The 19,501-nt window shown below is 33.4% G+C and overlaps 1 protein-coding gene across 1 annotated transcript in view; it reads right to left on the bottom strand.

The window, feature by feature from the left end:
• RIMS2 (regulating synaptic membrane exocytosis 2) overlaps positions 1–19,501 on the bottom strand; it is a 322,108-nt gene that overhangs the window by 178,398 nt on the left and 124,209 nt on the right. Inside the window, exon 15 of the mRNA XM_047842737.1 lies at positions 18,614–18,723. Within this exon, the coding sequence (XP_047698693.1) occupies positions 18,614–18,723 (110 nt within the window). The remainder of the gene's footprint in view (positions 1–18,613; positions 18,724–19,501) is intronic.

Here is a 19,501-nt window from a genome sequence, read left to right as displayed (position 1 = left end):
TTCTTAATTGAAAATTTGAAAAAAAGAAAGATATTTTTCTTACAACTTATAAATATATTTAGATTCCTAAAGTAAATTCCAGTTTATTTTACTAAATTTTCAGTATGTGTTTTACTAAAAGATAATTCACAGACTAAGCCACTTGCACTGTGGCATTTTGGCTTTCTTTCCGGACTTAGGTAACACACTACTTTTTCTCGAAGCAACCTATTCTCCTTAACAGCACTATCACAACTGTGGTAACTTAATCACTAGTATTATTACTTCTCATTTATGTATTTGTGCCAGAATATAAACTCTATGAGGGCAATTGCTGTATCCATGTTGTTTATGCCAATAACTCAGTGCCAACCACAATGCCTGGCATACAACAGAATAGCAGTGAATACTCACTAATAAGTTAGTTTAATTTATACACTGACATAGTTTAAAGCCTAAATTTTTGAGACCTAAGATGAACTAAGTCACCATTTAAAAATACATTAACACTGTTACTATAGACACAGCCATTCTAATGATAATATCACTATCAAAAACGCCATTTACATCCTAAAATTTTGAATGAAATTTTCAATGTGTACTCTCATCCAATTACTGATTAAAACTAGGACTGATTATTCAGTTTATTGATTACCTCTGCCCTTTACTCCTGGTTCAAGTTTTTGTTTTCTACTTAGTTAATAATACTTCTCCAAATAAGAAAAGAAAGAGAGGAAAATAAAACCGCTTTATTTCAATTAATTCATAGAAATAATGGACTGAAGAGACTACTGAATTCACACAATACGCTACCATTCCTTATTGTAGCAATATTTTTAGCTGCAAAAGTTGTAAGTAAGTCATTGCCAATATCTGGTTTAATGTCTTGACAGTATCATTGGAGCTTTGTACAGCACTTTTTAAGGATGCAAATAATACCTCTCCATTATTAAGGTACTTTAATTAAGTATATTTGTATCTAATTATATATTATATTTAATTATATATTAAATTTAATACATTTAATAAATAAATATATTATATTTAATTATACATTGTGATACCTTTCCATTAAGGTACTTCCATTTGGGTCAAAACCGCCAAATATATAAATGGCCATTTGTGTTTAAATTAGTCAATTCTTCCCCTATAGAAATAATCTTGATGACAAAAAATCTGTTTTTTCCAAACTATGTAGAATTCATTTTCTAAACAAATCTTGAAATAAAGTGTTCACCATCCTAATTAAATAGGTTCTACACACTATGAAGTTCACACCAAAATGAGAAAAAGGAGGTACAAGAAGCACACACATATTTAAAAAGCATGAAATGCAATGCTTATAGTCTCATGCTTTCAGTGGTTTTCCAAACCCTGACAAACCTGACTCAGATTGGTGCTTCTTTTTCGGCAATGATTTGTCATCACTTATTGTACCATTCACCTTTTTCTGGTCTTCCCATGTGACTTCTAGTACAAATCAAGAAACAATAATCAGACCTTGTTGGAAGTATAGAGAATGTGTGCAAAAAGAGCCTAAAGATACTTCAGGAATATAATTATTTTTTAGACTTTTGCCCCTATGCTTTTCCATAAACTCTTAGTAATATGGAGTCGATGTTTTAGATACAGGAATGTGACATTTGAATTTCTTTTTTGATTTCAAAATCCAGAGCACCAAAATTTATTCCAGTAAATTCCAAAACATATTTTCAATAAAATGGATGGGGGCCAAAATATATTTAAAAAAACCTATAATTAAAATGGTTTGGCAAACAAAGGTTTTTTTCCTTGGTTGATATTAAATAACGTTAATTTCTTTTAGAAATAAATGTTTTGCTAACCATTGTGCTATTATGGTGAAATAAAATGTTTATATGGAATTAAAATGCAGAGACCTCAAAAGATAATCAAGAGAAAATCTACAAATACATTTTAATATATGATAAGATAAAATTACTATTTTGTTACCTTATTCAGTACTTTCATTAAACCACAGAAAAATTTATGCACAATGAGGATATTATTTCAATGGGAACTACTAACACTTTGGTGTCATTGAATATGAGTTACCTGGCTTATCTAAGATTATTCAGAATTATTTTTGTATTATATAATATTTTTCATTCAACAAATATATATTCAGCACCCATTATAATCCAGGCACGTCTAGGCACTGGGAATATAACCATAAACAAAAAAAGGCAAAAATCCATGCTCTCATAAAGTTTATATTCTAGTAGGAGAAATAGATTAAACAAGATAAACGAGTAAAATGGTTTATGACTTGGAAATGTGTAAGTGCTCAAAAGACAAACATGAAGTGGGTAAGAAAAAAAAAATGGCCAGGGTGTGATGGAAGCTTGAATAAGGTAGTCATGAAGGCAAGTTTTGAGTAAAGAACTTAAGGAAGGAAGGAAGGAAGGGAGTAAACCATATAGTTATTTGGGGAGAAGGCATTACAATCGGTAGAACAGCACATGCAAAAGTCCCGAGGTAAGGGCCTGTCTGACATGTTCTAGAAAAGCATGGACATCTCTGTCCATGACAGAGTGGCTGGCACAGAGTGAATGAAGGGGAAAATACTAGAAGATGAGGTTAAAAAGGTAATAAAATGGGAAGTGGGGGAGTGCAGTTCACGTAGGGCCTTGTAAGTCATGTACCAAAAGACTCACTGACCACCATTGAATCTTAATCTCAGCAGCATTCATAAGCACTTATGTACACACTTGCCTATTTTTTATTCACATTTTTAAAGCTACCTTATAAGTAGCTGGTTACTATTGACGTATATTTGTAATCCCATGAGGTTTCACCATGCCATACAAAATCTTCTGGTGCCTTATCCTCCTTTGGCCATAAATAATGGAATACTAACATCTTAAAATACTGACCTAAGCAAAACATAGCTAGGAAGATGAAACTACTGTCAAGATGGGAAAATATGCCATCTCTAGCATATCTGCTAGAATCAACTGCATCAATTATAAGGGTTTTTCAGTTCCTAAACCTGAAATAAATGTTATTAATACTAAGTCACTTTATTCTGGTCCCACATGAACCGGCTACTGTGAAGAAACAAACTCCTTGATTTGGGAGTATTAAAGTAACACTGAGGTGTATCATCGATACCCTGATTTTCCAATTGGTAAATAATCTGCTAAAGATGCAATATAGGACTCTGAAATGGTAAACAAGCTAGATAGAGATGCTATATTTCAATCAACTGCTAGTGGAAAGAAAAATTTTAAAACATTTAAAGAATATACAAATTTTCTAATAAATTCCAACGCTCTAGTTAAGCAATAAGAATAAAGGAATCATCTGCCCCTTAATCCAAATTAATGTGTAATATCAAAAATCAAGAGACCAATTCCCTCATTTTGCAGAAAATAACAAGTTCATTAGAAACAAAGTATTTCTTGCATTTGGTTACCCACCTACATAATATGAAAGATTTAACAAGCATTACAGACTTGTTTCTAAAATCACAATTGCTAAAACCCTAAACATTTGTCATTTTAGAACTGTTACACCTTTCACCACTTGATAGTTTGTAATGTTACAAAATAGAAGACATGCTACTTTTGAAGTAAGATTGAGTATGTATGTAGAGGTTGAAATGGCGTGTTTTGAAAATGGTACAGCCTATCTGTAAATTGGCAGGAAGCATATTCTGAAGGGTGGAATAAAAAAAAAAAAACAACACCTTAACACATGACATGTTTAATTTTAAACACTTTCTTTGAGTTGACAAACATTTTAGATGAAGAGAAATTGTTTAAAGTCATTTGTCTTGTGTTGGCAGAGTGAAATTAGCCAGTATTTGTTGAAAATTTATTACACGTCAATAACAAAAGAAGTTCCATAACCATCAATTTATAAATGTCAGCCAGTGTAACAATGAAAGATGACTTAGGCTATCAAGGCTATCAACAGTTGACAAAAAAATGTAATAGATATGTTACCAGACTGAGACCCATGGTGGTTTCTAGGAACATTTCTACTATTAACTATGTGTATAACCTTAGGCAAGTTTCATAGTCTCTTTGGTCTCTTAGATGTTATATTTGAAGTGAGAAAGCTGGTCTTGAAAATTTGAAAGGTTATTTTCATCTCTGAAAATACAGGGTTGCTCTTGCTTCTTATTATTCTAGATTGATGAGGCAGATTTTATGGAAGAGTACCTAAACCAGAGATGAAAGTAGGACACCGAGAGTTTAGAAGATTTTCCAAAAGTTCTAAATGTGACTATTATTAAATGCTTGTTGAAACTCAAATGTCTATTTTAAAACATAATTAAAGTCACAAAAAGAACAGAAGTGACTACTGACTCATTAATTCATTCATTACCCAAAAGCCAGTGCTAAAAGGTAGCCATATTTAAGCCCTTTTTGTGAACTACAGGTCACATCATTAAAATGAAATATTTACAGTAATTAAAAGCAAACTAGTTTTGTATCAGGAAAATCTTCAAATTGTTTTAAAATTGTTTTAGATATATTAAATAAAAATAGCAAAAATATCACTGATGCAACACCTTAAAGACAGTCTTTTCTGTTAAAGGACTATTGTGGTAACTTAAAAAATAAAATAATCTCCTTAATGTTAAATAATAATGAACTTAAAATTGAAACTTAAGTACAAAGGGCAAGTCCATGATACTGTATACCCAGTACCCAAAGGTAAAAAGTAAAAAAATCAGAGATGTATAATGTAATTTAATTGGCAAGTATTACTTTGAGAGAATCCATTCAAGTACAGACAAAAAGTTTGTTCTGGAGGGATATATACATATATATGTATATGTATATGTACATATATATGTATATGCATATGTATATGTATATATGTATATATATGTATATATATATACATATATATATTTTTTACTAGTACTCTGAGTATTTTAAAACTGAATTGAGTAGATATTCAGTTGTGAATTTAATGTGTAGATGGGAAAGCTTAAAGACATCTTTAACCAATGTTAGATAATGTAAAGAATGATTTTACTCATGAAGACTTAACTATGAAGTGTGTTTTTAAGTGACATTTAAGAAACCCACGTGTCTTCAAAATAACTGTATTCCAGCTAGTTTTCATCACACTAGGCAGCCAATCCTACAAATACTACGGTTTAAAGATCACAGATTCTTACATTAATAAGACTGCATTTCTATAATCCTATATGTTTCAATGTGCTCCCACATACAGCATTGTATTTAATGCTATAAAAGACAAAAAGGAGCTTCTATCACGCGGTTGGTTTCTATAGGTAAGAAAACAAAGAGCTGAATAGTTATCTACTGTATGAACCATCCCACATCCATTACCTCATCCGATTCTCGAAGTAACACAGTGGGAATAAAAGAAATATGCTAAGATTTCCTTTTCTCAGATGAACTAACTCAGGTTAAGGGCCTAGAGTCACGTAGTTGGTACATAGTAAAGGCAGGCCCTGAGCCAAGGTCCAAAATATGTGCTCGTTCTCTAGTCCAATATCATGTTCCTAAGATTATATTGTTTTCAACAACAAACAGAAGATGGCTTTAGGATTATGTTTAGAAAGTCAGTGGTGGTATGGCTGGAACAATGGCTGAAGTATGCAGGGAGGTACGAGGTAGAAGGGAGTTTTTCACTAAATGTTATTAGTCAATTGAGTCTTTGGGAGTAGAGAATAAAATGAGCAAAAGGGAAAGAAAAGTACAGGGCACCTGGGTGGCTCAGTCGGCTGAGCGTCCCACTTCGGCTCAGGTCATGATCTTGAGGTTCATGAGTTCTGGCCCCATGTTGGGCTCTGTGCTGACAGCTTGGATCCTGGAGCCTGCTTCAGATTCTGTGTCCCCCTTCCCTCTCTGCCCCTCCCCTGCTTGTGCTCTCTTTCTCTCAAAAAAAAAAGTAAACGTTAAAAACAATTTTTAAAAAAGGGAAAGAAAAGTAAAATAAGGAGAAATGGCCTCCAAGAAGGAAAGCCTAGGAAAAGAAATTTTAAAATATTTTTCTGGAAGTACTTTTAACTTCTACAACTGATTCACTTAGGCTTGTGGAACTGAATGAGGAGGGAAATTTTTAAATGCATTGATTCATCTTTACTGTGGTCTCTGATACAGTTCAGACCATCACAGCAGACTACTGAAATACGCTTTTAAAACGGTCATTGGTCCTGTCTCTTTTCTTTCGAGCCATCCTGTTCATCATCACTGACTTACTATTCCATAATACAGATGTGATTGAATGCTCAAAAATATATGATACATGTCTTGCTGTTTTATGATATCCCTGAATTTCTCCATATAAATTTTGGTCAAATGGTCGTTGGCCTAAGTTGGCAACGAATGTTATATTTAGGAAATATAAAATCCATTTCTATCTAGATATAATTCAAGTTTGGAAATTAAGACATGGGTACAGTACTCTCCTTGCCCGAAAATCATTCATAAGAATACAGAGAGGCAGCAAAACACAGTCAGCCCATACTCTAAATGCTCTCCAATTTCTAGAATGCTTGTATTTTTATTTTTTTATTGTTTATTTTGAGAGAGAAAGAGAGAAAGAGCAGGAGAGGGGAGGGAAAGAGAGAGAGAGAGAGAGAGAGAGAGAGAGAGAGAGAGAGAGAGAGAATCCCAAGCAGGCTCTGCACTGTCAGCACAGAGCCCAATGTGGGGCTTGAATTCACCAACTGTGAGATCACGACCTGAGCTGAAATCAAGAGTCAGACGTTTAACCCACTGAGCCACCCAGGCGCCCCTAAATACTTGTAGAAGCAAGTATCCTTTACAGAAACTGTCAAAAATACTTTATTAATGTTGGTTCCTTTGTAAACTTTTTTTTTCCCTCTCTTCTTCCTCCTTTCCTTCCTTTCTTTCTCATCGCAAGGTTATCTATATTTGAAATAAAGTAGATGACTATACATTGAGGCTCAAAGGACAAAATATTTTTCCTTTTATATGTTTAGGGACATGACTTTTTGATAGGTAGCATGGTAGGGCTTAGTCTATAAACCTGATAGCGAGTGACTCACTAAATAGTCAGTTAGAGGTTATATCTGTTAAGTTTCCAAACCAAACGAAATTAACAAATAACAGTAAAAACATAGACAATAAATTGGAAACAAAACCATCTGAGACTTTAGATCGTATTAGTTACATCTCCAAAAACACTTCGTTTCTTTAGAAAATTCTTACAGAATACTTTATTTTACAGAAGAGGAAACTGAGGTGCAGAGAAATTAAAAGCCTTACCAGAGGTCATAGGCCTACCAGTAGAAATGAGCTTAAGAGCCAAGTATTGACTTCCAATGGAGTCCTCTAAACACTACAAAACCTGAAAAGTACTAGTGATTTCAATAGTTCTCTGACTTAGAGCAAAGTATTCTAAGTATTTGCATATTGATTTTTACACATGGATTAAAACATGTACAAATGTATTAGCATGTTATGCAATAACTAATGCTGTAATCTAGCCTTACTTATTCCCTGTGGTATTGTGTCTTATGCAAGCTGTGTAATCAAAAACAGTATGAGGATTAATAATTTCCTAAAAACTACTAAACAGTATCTATTGAATAAGTGGCTCAGTTTTACTTTTATAACCAGGTGCTTTTACTTTAAATTGAAGTTTTCAGACTGTGTGCTAAAAATGCAAAATCAGAGCAAGACATCACTAAGAAACATTAGTAATAACAGCTAACACTTACAGGGTACTTATTATGTGACCGGTATTGTTCTGAGCAATTTAAATTTACCAAATTATTTAAGAAAGTAAATTTATAGGGGTGCCTGGGTGGCTCAGTCAGTTAAGCGTCCAACTTCAGTTCAGGTACTATCTCACAGTCCGTGAGTTCGAGCCCCATGTCAGGCTCTGTACTGACAGCTCAGAGCCTAGAGCCTGCTTCACATTCTGCGTCTTCCTCTCTCTCTGCCCTCCCCCCATTTGCACTCTGTCTCTCTCTCAAAATAAAATAAAGACATAATTTTTTTCAAAGAAAGTAAATATATAGCATGGCTACAAAGCAAGCAACGTTATTTAGAGTAGACGAGTAGAGTAGGGGTAGTTCAAGGCAGAATTCGTCATTATGACTCTTCTAAGGTACCTAGTACTCTCCCACATGTTACAGTACCCCTTTCCCTATACCTGCCTTTCCCCACTCATAGGCTCTAACTTTCTGCCTATGAAGATCTGTATGTGAGAATAGCTCAGGTCAGTCTCCTCAGGAACATTTACATTTCAGTGTTCTGGAAAGCCAAAAAGCTTTTTATTATTAAAATAATTAAGCCATCAGAGATGAGCAGAATATAAACTATGACAAGCAGTGGAAGAAATATCTTAGGCTGAAAACCTACCCAGAACCCCTCAAAACTTACCTCTTCTTTATACCTATATATCACAATCTTTAAGACACTGTGTAAGTGACATGCTATAAAATAATTTTACCAGCCCCGTTTTGTTATTCTTATTATATATTATTATTGTTTTAACTTGGGACCTCCCCAAAGCAGGAATCCGTTACTGCATTCTCAATAACCAACTAGTGTCATATACTGAAAATAGCACATATTGGTTGAAATGAACTAAACCATTAGCTAATAGTTAAAAGAAAATAAATGGTTGAAACCCATGCAAGGAGATTGTCACTTATCTGAAGAGGCACAGTATAGAAATGCTTACATTGGGAGTCAAGACTAGAGATGTGTTACCATGTGGGTTGAACAAAGCTGATTATCCTCTAGAATTCTGCTCCTTTATTAACAAAGGAAAGCAGTTTTAGGAAAAGATTTATAAGGTTCCTTCCAAATCTAAAAGTCTTCATTCTAAATCTAGGAGTAAAGCCACAGAATACCGATAATTACCCTGGTAAACTATAGGCAGATGGCTGGGGCCACATGACTCTACAAAGCAAACTGGCAGATCTTGATTTAGAAAACACACACACACACACACACACACACACACACACACACACGCACGCACACATGCACGCACACAGCTTCCCACATATCCTGCATGTATTCTGTTTCTATGATCTCTTCCCTCTGTAACAGATTTTTATTGATTTTCTTCTCTTTACAGCCAAACTCGTTCAAAGGCATTATATTCACCATCTCTCTTTCTCTCCTCTTTTAAATCCATTCTACTCAGTCTTCTACTGCCTATGTCTCCAACAAAGCTGTCAGTAATGAAGGTTAGCATAACTTCCAACCTGCTAAATCTATGGTTTCATGCTCAACAGTTCTCTCCCACTTCAAGTACTTTCTTCACTTGTACTCAGAGACACTACACTCCATGGTTTCCCTCCTATTTCTCAGTACCCTGCTACCTCATCTTGTCAACTTCTAAATATGAGAGCAGTTCAGGTCATAGTCCCTCAACCTCTTCTATGCTTGTTCTCTCGGTGATCTCAGCCTTGTGTTCCTAAATCTCTCTTATTATGAGATTAACTCCCAAACAGTCCAAATCTCTAACCTGAAGTCCAGACCATGTTTTAAGCCACCTATTTGGCATCTTATCTTAGATGTCTAAGAGGATCTCTGACTTACATCCAAAACTCAGCACTTGAGCCCACCGAATGATTCTTCTCAAGTTTTCCCCTTTATCCGTTAAGGCTCTATCTTTAATATCTACCCAGAGTCAAACTCCTCCTGTCACTAGCCATCTAAGCCACCATCACCTCTTTGCCAGGTTATTGCAAAAGCCTCCCTGTTTCTAATCTCCATTCTTTCAGGTTAGGCTCAACATGGCAATTAAATTGATGTTATTTCAAAAAGAAATGGTGTTGTGTCACTTGAATGAAAATCTTCCCATTTCACTGAGTAAAAAAAACAAATCCTAACACTGACTGATAGATAATATGAGTCACCTGCCCCAGTCCCTTCTGACCACACCTACTACTATTCAGCTTGCTCACTCTGTGGTACCCAACTGACTTTTCCACTTTCTCTCGAGTAAGTCAAGCTGGCTCCCATATCAGAGTCCTCCTTCTTGCTGTTGCCTCTGCCAAGAACACTCTTCCTTCCCTGGCCCTCAAGGGGGTAATTCTGTCACTTTATTGAGGTTTCTGCTCAAATATTACTTAGATGGGAATACTTCTCAGAATGCATTATCAAGAATTATTTACCCTACTTTCTTGAATACTATCTAATCCATTATCCTCACTGAATTTTCCTGTTTGTACTTGTCAGTATGTGAAACAATATTATATATTCTCTTATTTATCATTTGCTTCCTCCAATAAATGTAAGGATTATGAAGGCAGGGAGCTTGTTTGACATGCACACTAGTATATCTCCAGCACCCAGAACAGAGACTGGAACATGATAGGTACCCCCCAAATTATCTGTAGAAATAATGAATTAATAAATAAATAAATTATAATTAGTTAGAAACTCACCAATTATGCTGTTCTTTGAGTCTTAATTTATAGCGCTATACTATGGGATAAGGATAGTCTAGTCACATTTTAGCTCGTTAGGGGTATGAAGAGCCAATGTATCAAAAGGGATTGGCTTAGGTAGAGTGTCATTTGAGAACTCAGAAACGGATTCCAAGTACTAAAGAATCTAATGTTAATACAGGGTTAATGGAGACATTTTGGCTAACTGATCACATATCTTACTAACTGAAGGGGAGCATACACTATGTCTATTCCAAAATCAAATGTGGGCACTTCATAGCAAGATGTAGAATAAAGCTGTCTTTATTATTTCCTCTCTTTGCATTTTAAACCAGAAGAGAGGATGGTGATAAATCCATCATTCAATTCAATGCTTGGCCATTTCTAACACATGGTTACAGCTGGAATTCATGGTTACCTTTTTTTTTTTTTACTTTTTTTTTTTTTTAAGTTTATTTATTTACTTTTGGTTGGGGGGGAATGAGGTTAGAGGGAGAGGGACAGACACAATCCCAAGCAGGCTCCGCACTGTCAGCATGGAGCCCGATATGGCTTGAACCCATGAACTGTGAGGTTATGACCTGAGGTGAAACCAAGAGTCAGACGCTTAACCGACTGAGCTACCCAGGCTCCCCCCCCCCTTTTTTTTTTAACTCAATATGTAAGTAGAAGGAACATAGGAACATCTTTTTAACCTCTGGAATTTTCTCTAATCCATAAATATGCTTTTAACCAATTTAAAAACAACCTCCCACCTTAATCTTACTCATGGACTTTACTATGAGATTTAAAACAGTACATTTGTCTCTCCCAAAAGCAAAGAGCAAAGGGAAAAATTAGATACCCAGAACTTTATTATAAGTAGGTCATCAAAATATTACACTAAATAAAAACATGAGTTAGTATATGCAAAATATATAGAGTTCTCATCTTTCAAATTTTATACATGAACTTCTTTCTAGGTCCAACTATATCATATGTAGGATTGATCTACATAACATAGTAACGTTTTGTAGTAAAGATGATTTTTATATAAATGATAAAAATACATTAATCATGAGTGGGAGTGACTGAGGTCCCCATTCTCATTGTCAGTAGAACTTTTACATGCAATATCAAAGGAATAACAAGAATGGAGAACAGTTTAGAAGTAAAAGATATAGCGGTATTCAGGGTCAACTAGAGGTCAGGAAGCCAAAAAACCTGCTGAAAGTACTTCCTCAGTTCAAGTATTTACATTGGTTACCTCCTGGGAAGTCCTTATTCTTTTGATACCTTTATTTAAATGTGCTTAAATACAAAATGGCATTAAATGTTCTTAAAACTTGTTGCACCCTGACATTTAAGAAGATGTATTTACTCTTTCGGATCAGTGACATAAATTTCAGTTCATATGAACATATCCTTTCGTAGGTGCTAAGCAAAGATCATAGAGGTTAAGAAATAGATAAAAATGACAAATATGTAAATGCACATTGAGGGCTTATTTAAATTTTTATTGTTTTATGGAGAATGTTAATATTTTATAATACTTGATTTCATTTTATTTATTTTGCTATGTTATTTTCTCTCTCTCTTTTTTTTTTTACCTATCTTAGCATATTTTAAGAATTATATGCTGAGAGGGGTGCAAATAAATGACACTCCCCAGTAAGAAACATTATTAAATTATCTTAACGCTAATTAAATATCACACCCGACACTGTAGACAGTATTTATAACAGACGAAGACAGGACAGAAAGAATTCAAGACTGAAAGACATTGTAACTAAAAATTACTGACACAAAAACTATTCATTTCTTAATTTGGCCCATAACAAGGGCAAATTGTAATGATATAGAGAAATTTTAGAACAATGATTTTTTTTATAACCATCTTAAAATGCCGACATTCTCAGTCAATACATGTAGTTATATTTGATTAGCAATTACTACAATACATATACAGACCTACTTTTCCTGACAGAAGTTAGTTGTGCTGGGTTAAAAAATTAAGTCACCAATAATTACAAGAAAACGAAATCTAAGTACTGAAATCGATCATCTTTTTACTCACCCAGGCAATATATTAATGCATGTGTATAAAACTGTGAACAACTACAAATATTATATATGTTCATTTAATATTGTTGAACTCACAATTAAGTTCATGTCATTTTCTACTTAAAAATTTTGCTTTAAAATATTTTTTAAATCGTTAAGTTTTAAAACAATTTCTGGATTAAAAAATATCTTTGTTGTGTTTTTTGCATGAAAACATGACCATCACTTTTTTCCTCAGAATCTTAACAAGACCAACAAAGCCAAACCTCTGGCTTTAATGCCACACATTTCAACAGAATAGGATCGTACTAGCATATTTATGTTTATTTAATTTAAGAAACCATATTCACACACACCACAAATGTCAATACTGAGTGTCTAATCTAGAGAAAGGCACTATTAAGTTCATATTAGACTTGCCTTTTTTCCCATTATTAGATGAGCTTGGTGTTTCTCCCTCATTGTCTTTTTAACATTGAAAACAGACAATAGCGGTTAGTAATTAAGGTCACTAACAACCCAAATAAAAACTAAGCACACCACAAAAGATGAAATCACACACTAGGGAAACAAATCCATGCATTAAACATGACACCTCACATTAATGAACACAAAAGTAAAGTATATCCTTCCCATCCTATGATAAAAGTAGTAGGAACAAAAATAAAATGAAGAATAAGGAGTAATTTTATACTAAATTAGAAGATTGTAGTTGTGGTTTTATGCTAATTTAATAATTTACATAATTCACTAAGTTAGTTTTGAGAATAAAGCATAGGTAACAAACTGGTCCAACAAACAGGCTTTATCTTAAGGAAGTGAAAAATAAATAAAAATGATATTAACTACCACTGAAGCCCCCAAACTAATGACATCCAACAAAATGACTTTCCTGTGGAAGCCAATTCATAAACAGTGTGAAAGCATTTCAGTGTTCATATGGACTGATATGAGATATATAGGAATGGGCAAATAGGAAAACAATTGCACACGTAAATTAAAATGAAGTTCATTTTTACGGTATGCTCCAAACAGGTTATTCCTATAGCACTGCAGGAAAATGGAAGATGTGTGACATTCTAGTCGTTAAAATATTAGCTATTCAGAACAGAGATAGTTATACATTTTTATAAATATGCAGCTACACTTGCCTTTGTTTTCATGATCAGATGCACTCTGATGATTCTTCTCGTCTTTCGACATTAAAAATAGTTACTGACAATCAGCAAGTACAGTTTAAGAGGTCTTGTGTCTTATACTATATATACTGACAGAATGCATCGATGACATAAGGAAATTGCTTTCACACAATGAGAAAGGAGAGAACATAAGGCATATAAAGGAGACTGTACTGTTCATGAATAAAAAGTGATGAGTTAAACAGGGTAAAATTAGGTCTAAAGTTATTGTTCAAAGAAAGTAAAAAAAAATTTTTAAACTGACAGCCAAGAAAAGATTGGGATTCAATTCAGTGTTTCAAAGAAAAATAGTGATAATTTGAAAAAAGAAGTATATACATGTATTTACTGATTATGTAACATTTTAAGTTTTAAATCCTTTCAGGAACATTCTGACAAAGAAAGTGGCAAATAACATGACCATCACTTTTTTTTCCTCAGAATCTTAACATGCCCAACAAAGCCAAACTTCTGACTTTAATGCCACACATTTCAATAGAATAGGATTGTACTAGAATATTTATGTTTATTTAATTTAAGAAAGTATATTCACACGTATCACAAATGTCAATACTGAGTGTCTAATATAGAGAAAGAGATATTATGATATATAAATGTAATAGAGACTTTAAAAAAACACAATGAAGGCTCTTTCCACACCACTTAGAAGGAGGACTCTTTGGGAAGAAATTATGATTGTCAATAAACATTAGAGCAATATTGAGCTGGGATGAAAACGGGAATGTACGGTAAATTTTTATTTTAGGAAAAAATGATGAAGAAAATAGAGGTAGCCTCTAAAAGCTTTAATGGAATTTATATTCTGCTCTATATTTACTTACAATTTGCCTCTACAAAACCAAAATTTTTATAGAGAGGAGGCTAGGATTGCAATATAGTTCTACTCAGTGTAACCCACAGTAGGTACTCAAACAGTTTTTTTGTTTTTTTGTTTTTTTAAATTTTTTCAACGTTTATTTATTTTTGGGACAGAGAGAGACAGAGCATGAACGGGGGAGGGGCAGAGAGAGAGGGAGACACAGAATCGGAAACTGGCTCCAGGCTCTCAGCCATCAGCCCAGAGCCTGACGCGGGGCTCGAACTCCCGGACCGCGAGATCGTGACCTGGCTGAAGTCGGACGCTTAACCGACTGCGCCACCCAGGCGCCCCTCAAACAGTTTTTAATAAACAGATGAATTGAATACAGAGTTGGGGTAAAGGATAGGTATGAATTTGGTCAGACGCATTGTCTACAATTTTAGTTTGATTTTAACATTAAGGAACATGTTCCAATGGATGAATCAAATATTCTGATAAGTTATCTAGATAGCTTATGTAATATTTCTCCATCAATGAAATTAGACAATTTATTTAAAAATTAGTGCTGAAAACAATCTATTCTTTATTGTGCATTTATAAATTTGGAGCCTAAATTCTCACATGAAATTGAAAAGTCATACTTCCCAAACATTCAGTTATTTATTTTAGACACACAGACAGACCTGTCTTGACCTCTTCACCCTGCTTTTCTCCCCACTGCTCTTCCTTATGCCCCGTTTCTTCATTAACTTCTGTATTTGCAGAAGTAAAGAAAAAAACAAGACCAGATGTATATATTTGTTACTCTCAGTGACACAAATGTCAAATTATTCATGATATAGTGAGGGACGATAAGGAGACTAAGAGATTATTTAATAAGTTTCTGACATGTTATGTAAGTAAATAAGTATTTTATTAATAAATTATCATATTGTCTTCTTTTATGTTGACTTTGATTTGTAAAAGAGTAATTGTGGCCCCTAAAATATTTGTGGTATGTGATAACTGTGTAAAGTAGTCAAAATACTTTGTCTATAAGCTTGATATATTCTTAGAAAAATAATATTATGCACCTTTTATGTTACAGAACCAAAAAATGATATTATAAACTCTTTTTTACTTTTACAAAATGCCAGTACATCAAGGTCTGGAGAAAATTAAAAAAAATAATAATACCTTAACAGTTGTTTAGTACATTGTACTTTTCTTATATTGCTCCTGTTTACTCTGGTTCTCAAACAAGGAGAAGGTAACTAATACTGTACCATCATGAAAACCAACATATATAAAGTTTTAAATTAATTTCATTAATAGACTAAAATATAACCCAAATCAAAAGGAATTAAACTAGGAGTTGATCATTTTTTAGCTGTTGAACAGGATTAGATAAATAAATGTGTCATTACTTTGATTTTGAAATAATGCCATTAAATTATCTTCTGATAACTTTTAAGTGATAATCCAGACATAATTTGATTTAGACCGCCTATTGATAGCCTAGTTTGGCTCATGTACCGTTAACATCAGTGGGAAGTCGAAACTTCTAAAAGAGATATTTTATATCTCCTTTAAAGCTAAAGAAAATTACCCAATTATGTATCTACTTAAGTGTTCATACCAACATTTACAAAAACATTGTTAAAATCATCCATACCTTCAGGCAAAACAAAACAAACAAAAAACTGAAAAACAAGTCCTTTTGTCTCATAGTGGAAATAACAAGGGTGGTTTAGGCTCTCCTTTCTTTTACTTATAAAAAAGAAAAAAGAATTACAATTAAAGGGACATTAAAGGAAAACCATGGTTTGAATAGACTCTACAAGGCAGAAACTAGATGGTATATAGAATGTTTGTTGACAAGCCCGTTAAAAACTTCTTCAACCCTGACTTTCATTATCAGCTCTATGTTGGCTTTCGGGTAGGTTTATTATTACAAAGAATGGAACTACTCATATCTCAATAGACTATGGCTGTAAAAGATATTAAAAGTGAATTTTAAGAAGTTGTGACTTCATATGCCAACAAATGAGGTCAAAACTCTAAAAATCCTGGGGAGACAAAAAATTTCAAATGTTCTACAGAACTTTCCTTCTGGAAAGTACTTTTAAAATTATATACACCCATTATAATGCAAATAATTGAGAATTATAGAAGTGCTGCTATAATCTCCTTATCAGGCAGCACATTAGCACTAGTCACAACAGCATGGAGTTGTTTAAAATCATTGTACATAGCATAGGCAGAACCTCAATATAGAAGTCGATAAATCATTCAACAACTAACAAGAACACAACTTGTTCCAAGTGATATATATATATATATATATATGTATATATATATATATATATATACATATATATATCTAAGGCAATAAAATATCCCTGCCCAAAGGTAGTGCACTTAAAATTTTGTTACAAAGAGGTGATAGCAATATACATTTTAATACAAACATCTATAGAAGGCAAGATTATTTTAGTGATGCATAATGCACTATGTGAAGGAACTTTTCAATTGTTAAACAATATTTCATGCATTCATTCAACAAATATTTATCGAGGACCTACAATGTGCCAGGCATTATTCTACGTGCTGGAAATTCGTAAGTAAATAAAAGCGAACAATTCCTTAAATTTACAAAGTTAATTTTAGAATTCTATCATTGGCAGAGGAATTTTTATTATCTTAGTGAATGTATGACACTCCATAGATCATGACTCAATATTTTCTCTTGAGTCATAACGTACTATTGATAATAAAACTGCACATATTTAACTTTGGTATACTGTAAGCACTCTTGGTACAACATGAAAGGTGATGTAGGGAATACAAACCACAACCACTGTCTAATTCAACAACTTTCTTTTCTAGAAAGACAAATTTAATAATTAAAAGATCATCATAAATACAAAATGAAATATCTGATGATAAGAGGAACTAGACTAGGTGTACATCTTCAGTAACATAAACACAGACTGCAATTGATATCTTTGCTTAAGGTCTTGCATTAAACAGAATTCTGGTTGAAAGGCAGATGAAAAAAATTTAAAAACAGAACATTTTATCTTAAGAAAAGATGTGCAACAGAACATTTCACTTAAGAAAAGTTCAACTCTTTGCACTCTTACTTCAATGACGCAAAGAAATTTAACTCCCTGGCATAATTTCCAAGTGAATCAAAAATTGAGTGCTTTACCAAAAATCATAAAACAAAACCATTTTACTGTAAATAAAAGTCTTTACAATGGAGGGACATCAATTGCAGTTGGGTTTATTTTTGCTTCCGTAGCCCCCCAAAAAGGCTGTCAGCATAAAACAAACCCTCCTTTATGTACAGACCTTCATAAGGTTCTATCTCCTTGACTCCATTGTCTAGGAAAAACAAAATAAAAACAAAACAAAAAAGGGAACCAAAGCACAGGGGTTAAAAACAACAGAAATTTCCAAAGATACAGAATGTATGTATCATCTATTAAAGAAAAGTTAAATGGTGATTTAAATATATATATAAATATATATGTATTTTTTGGGAAAGCATATCCAGTTACTGAATAAAGGGACCATTTAAAAAACGAGGTTGAAAATTATTATATTCTATCATCCATGCTTTTAGAGGTCCTTTATCCCAGAATTTATAGATGTTTGGGGAGTATGTTCATCTGTGTATAAACAAATAGTGCTTCTTATGCAAAAATTTGAAAGTATTTAAAATATCAGTACAACATGCATCTTTCTTTGTATATTCATGATTACCTTTTTTCTGGCACTCCAGTTTTGAGAAGGATCACCATTGTTGTGCATCAGCTAACCAGTCCTTTGCAGTGTGTGAAAATTGATTTGGCTAGTTACTAATAAACTTTATGTAACTATCAACAATTACATAAACTTAATTGTAGCAAAGAAATATCATCCAATTGCTTATTTAAGAGCATTAAGTTTACTTTTTAAAATGCATTTACTCAAATCTTGAAAATGTGCAACAGCAGTAACGGAAGGTTATTTTATCTCCAAATATTACAAATTTTAAGTGCAAAACAGGTAACATTTATAAATATATTTATAAACATAGCTACTAGCAAATGCGGCTAAGGCGTTCAATTAACAAAAGAAGAAAACTAACACAAAGGTAGTAAAAAAAAAAAAATCTTGATTCACCTTAGCTTCCATGTGTATTTCCTATTTGACATAATTAGAAATAAAACTTACTTCTCTCCAGTGTTCCCTTTGGTGGAAGTTGAGGAAGTTGTCGGCCCCTTCGTCCTGCTACTGGAGTACTGGACGGGCTTGTTTGGACAGACCCAGTACGAGGATGAGACCTACAAGATACATCATTGATGTTCATTTTCAGTAGCGTGAGTTAAATAATTTTAACACATTTGGCTCATATGATAGCTGTGCAAGTGCAATTTTAAAAGACGTTTAGCTGCTGATTAAAAGGTTAGGAAAGAAGGACAAAATGTGGATATTTGAATGATTGTCAAGAGATGCTTCTACTTTTGTGTAATATGCATACATACACAGATACATGCACACAGAATCCTACAGTAACACCCATGGAATTGTTAAATGTAAATTAGCATTCTATCTAGATGCAAGCAACAGGAGTTCTGCAGCTCAAAAAATAAAAAGTAATGCTTCACATTTCTTTCTACCAGATTTCAAACTCTCCGCACTAACCTCCCTCCCTTTATCCAAGGAGATTTTTACTCAGGCTTATATTGGATATCCCTTTATTAGAAAATATCTCATGAATCTACAAAAAAAAAAACCCTGAACAATTCAAAATTCAACTAAAGAAGACACTGGTTAATACATGATACTAGTATGGATAGAAAGAAACTAAAAATCTAGCTTTATTTATTGTCATTATGATGATTGTTCCAAAAGTGATGTCTAATGGACACAAACAATTTCTCATTCTGTAGGAGAAGAACATGATAGTTATGAAGTGCATTATGGGGGGATTTACCCAGGACTCCTGATAAATGAGAAATCACAAAACAGATGTGGTCAGGACAGTTAAAAACAAATTACAATGGTAGCCACACACTATTATATCCGCTGAATATAAATAGTGTGCTTACACTGAAAAGG

Source organism: Prionailurus viverrinus, chromosome F2 (assembly GCF_022837055.1).
Source record: "Prionailurus viverrinus isolate Anna chromosome F2, UM_Priviv_1.0, whole genome shotgun sequence".
Taxonomy (NCBI): domain Eukaryota; kingdom Metazoa; phylum Chordata; class Mammalia; order Carnivora; family Felidae; genus Prionailurus; species Prionailurus viverrinus.
Note: the sequence above shows the minus strand (reverse complement) of the source record. Positions and strands in the feature narration are given on the sequence as shown.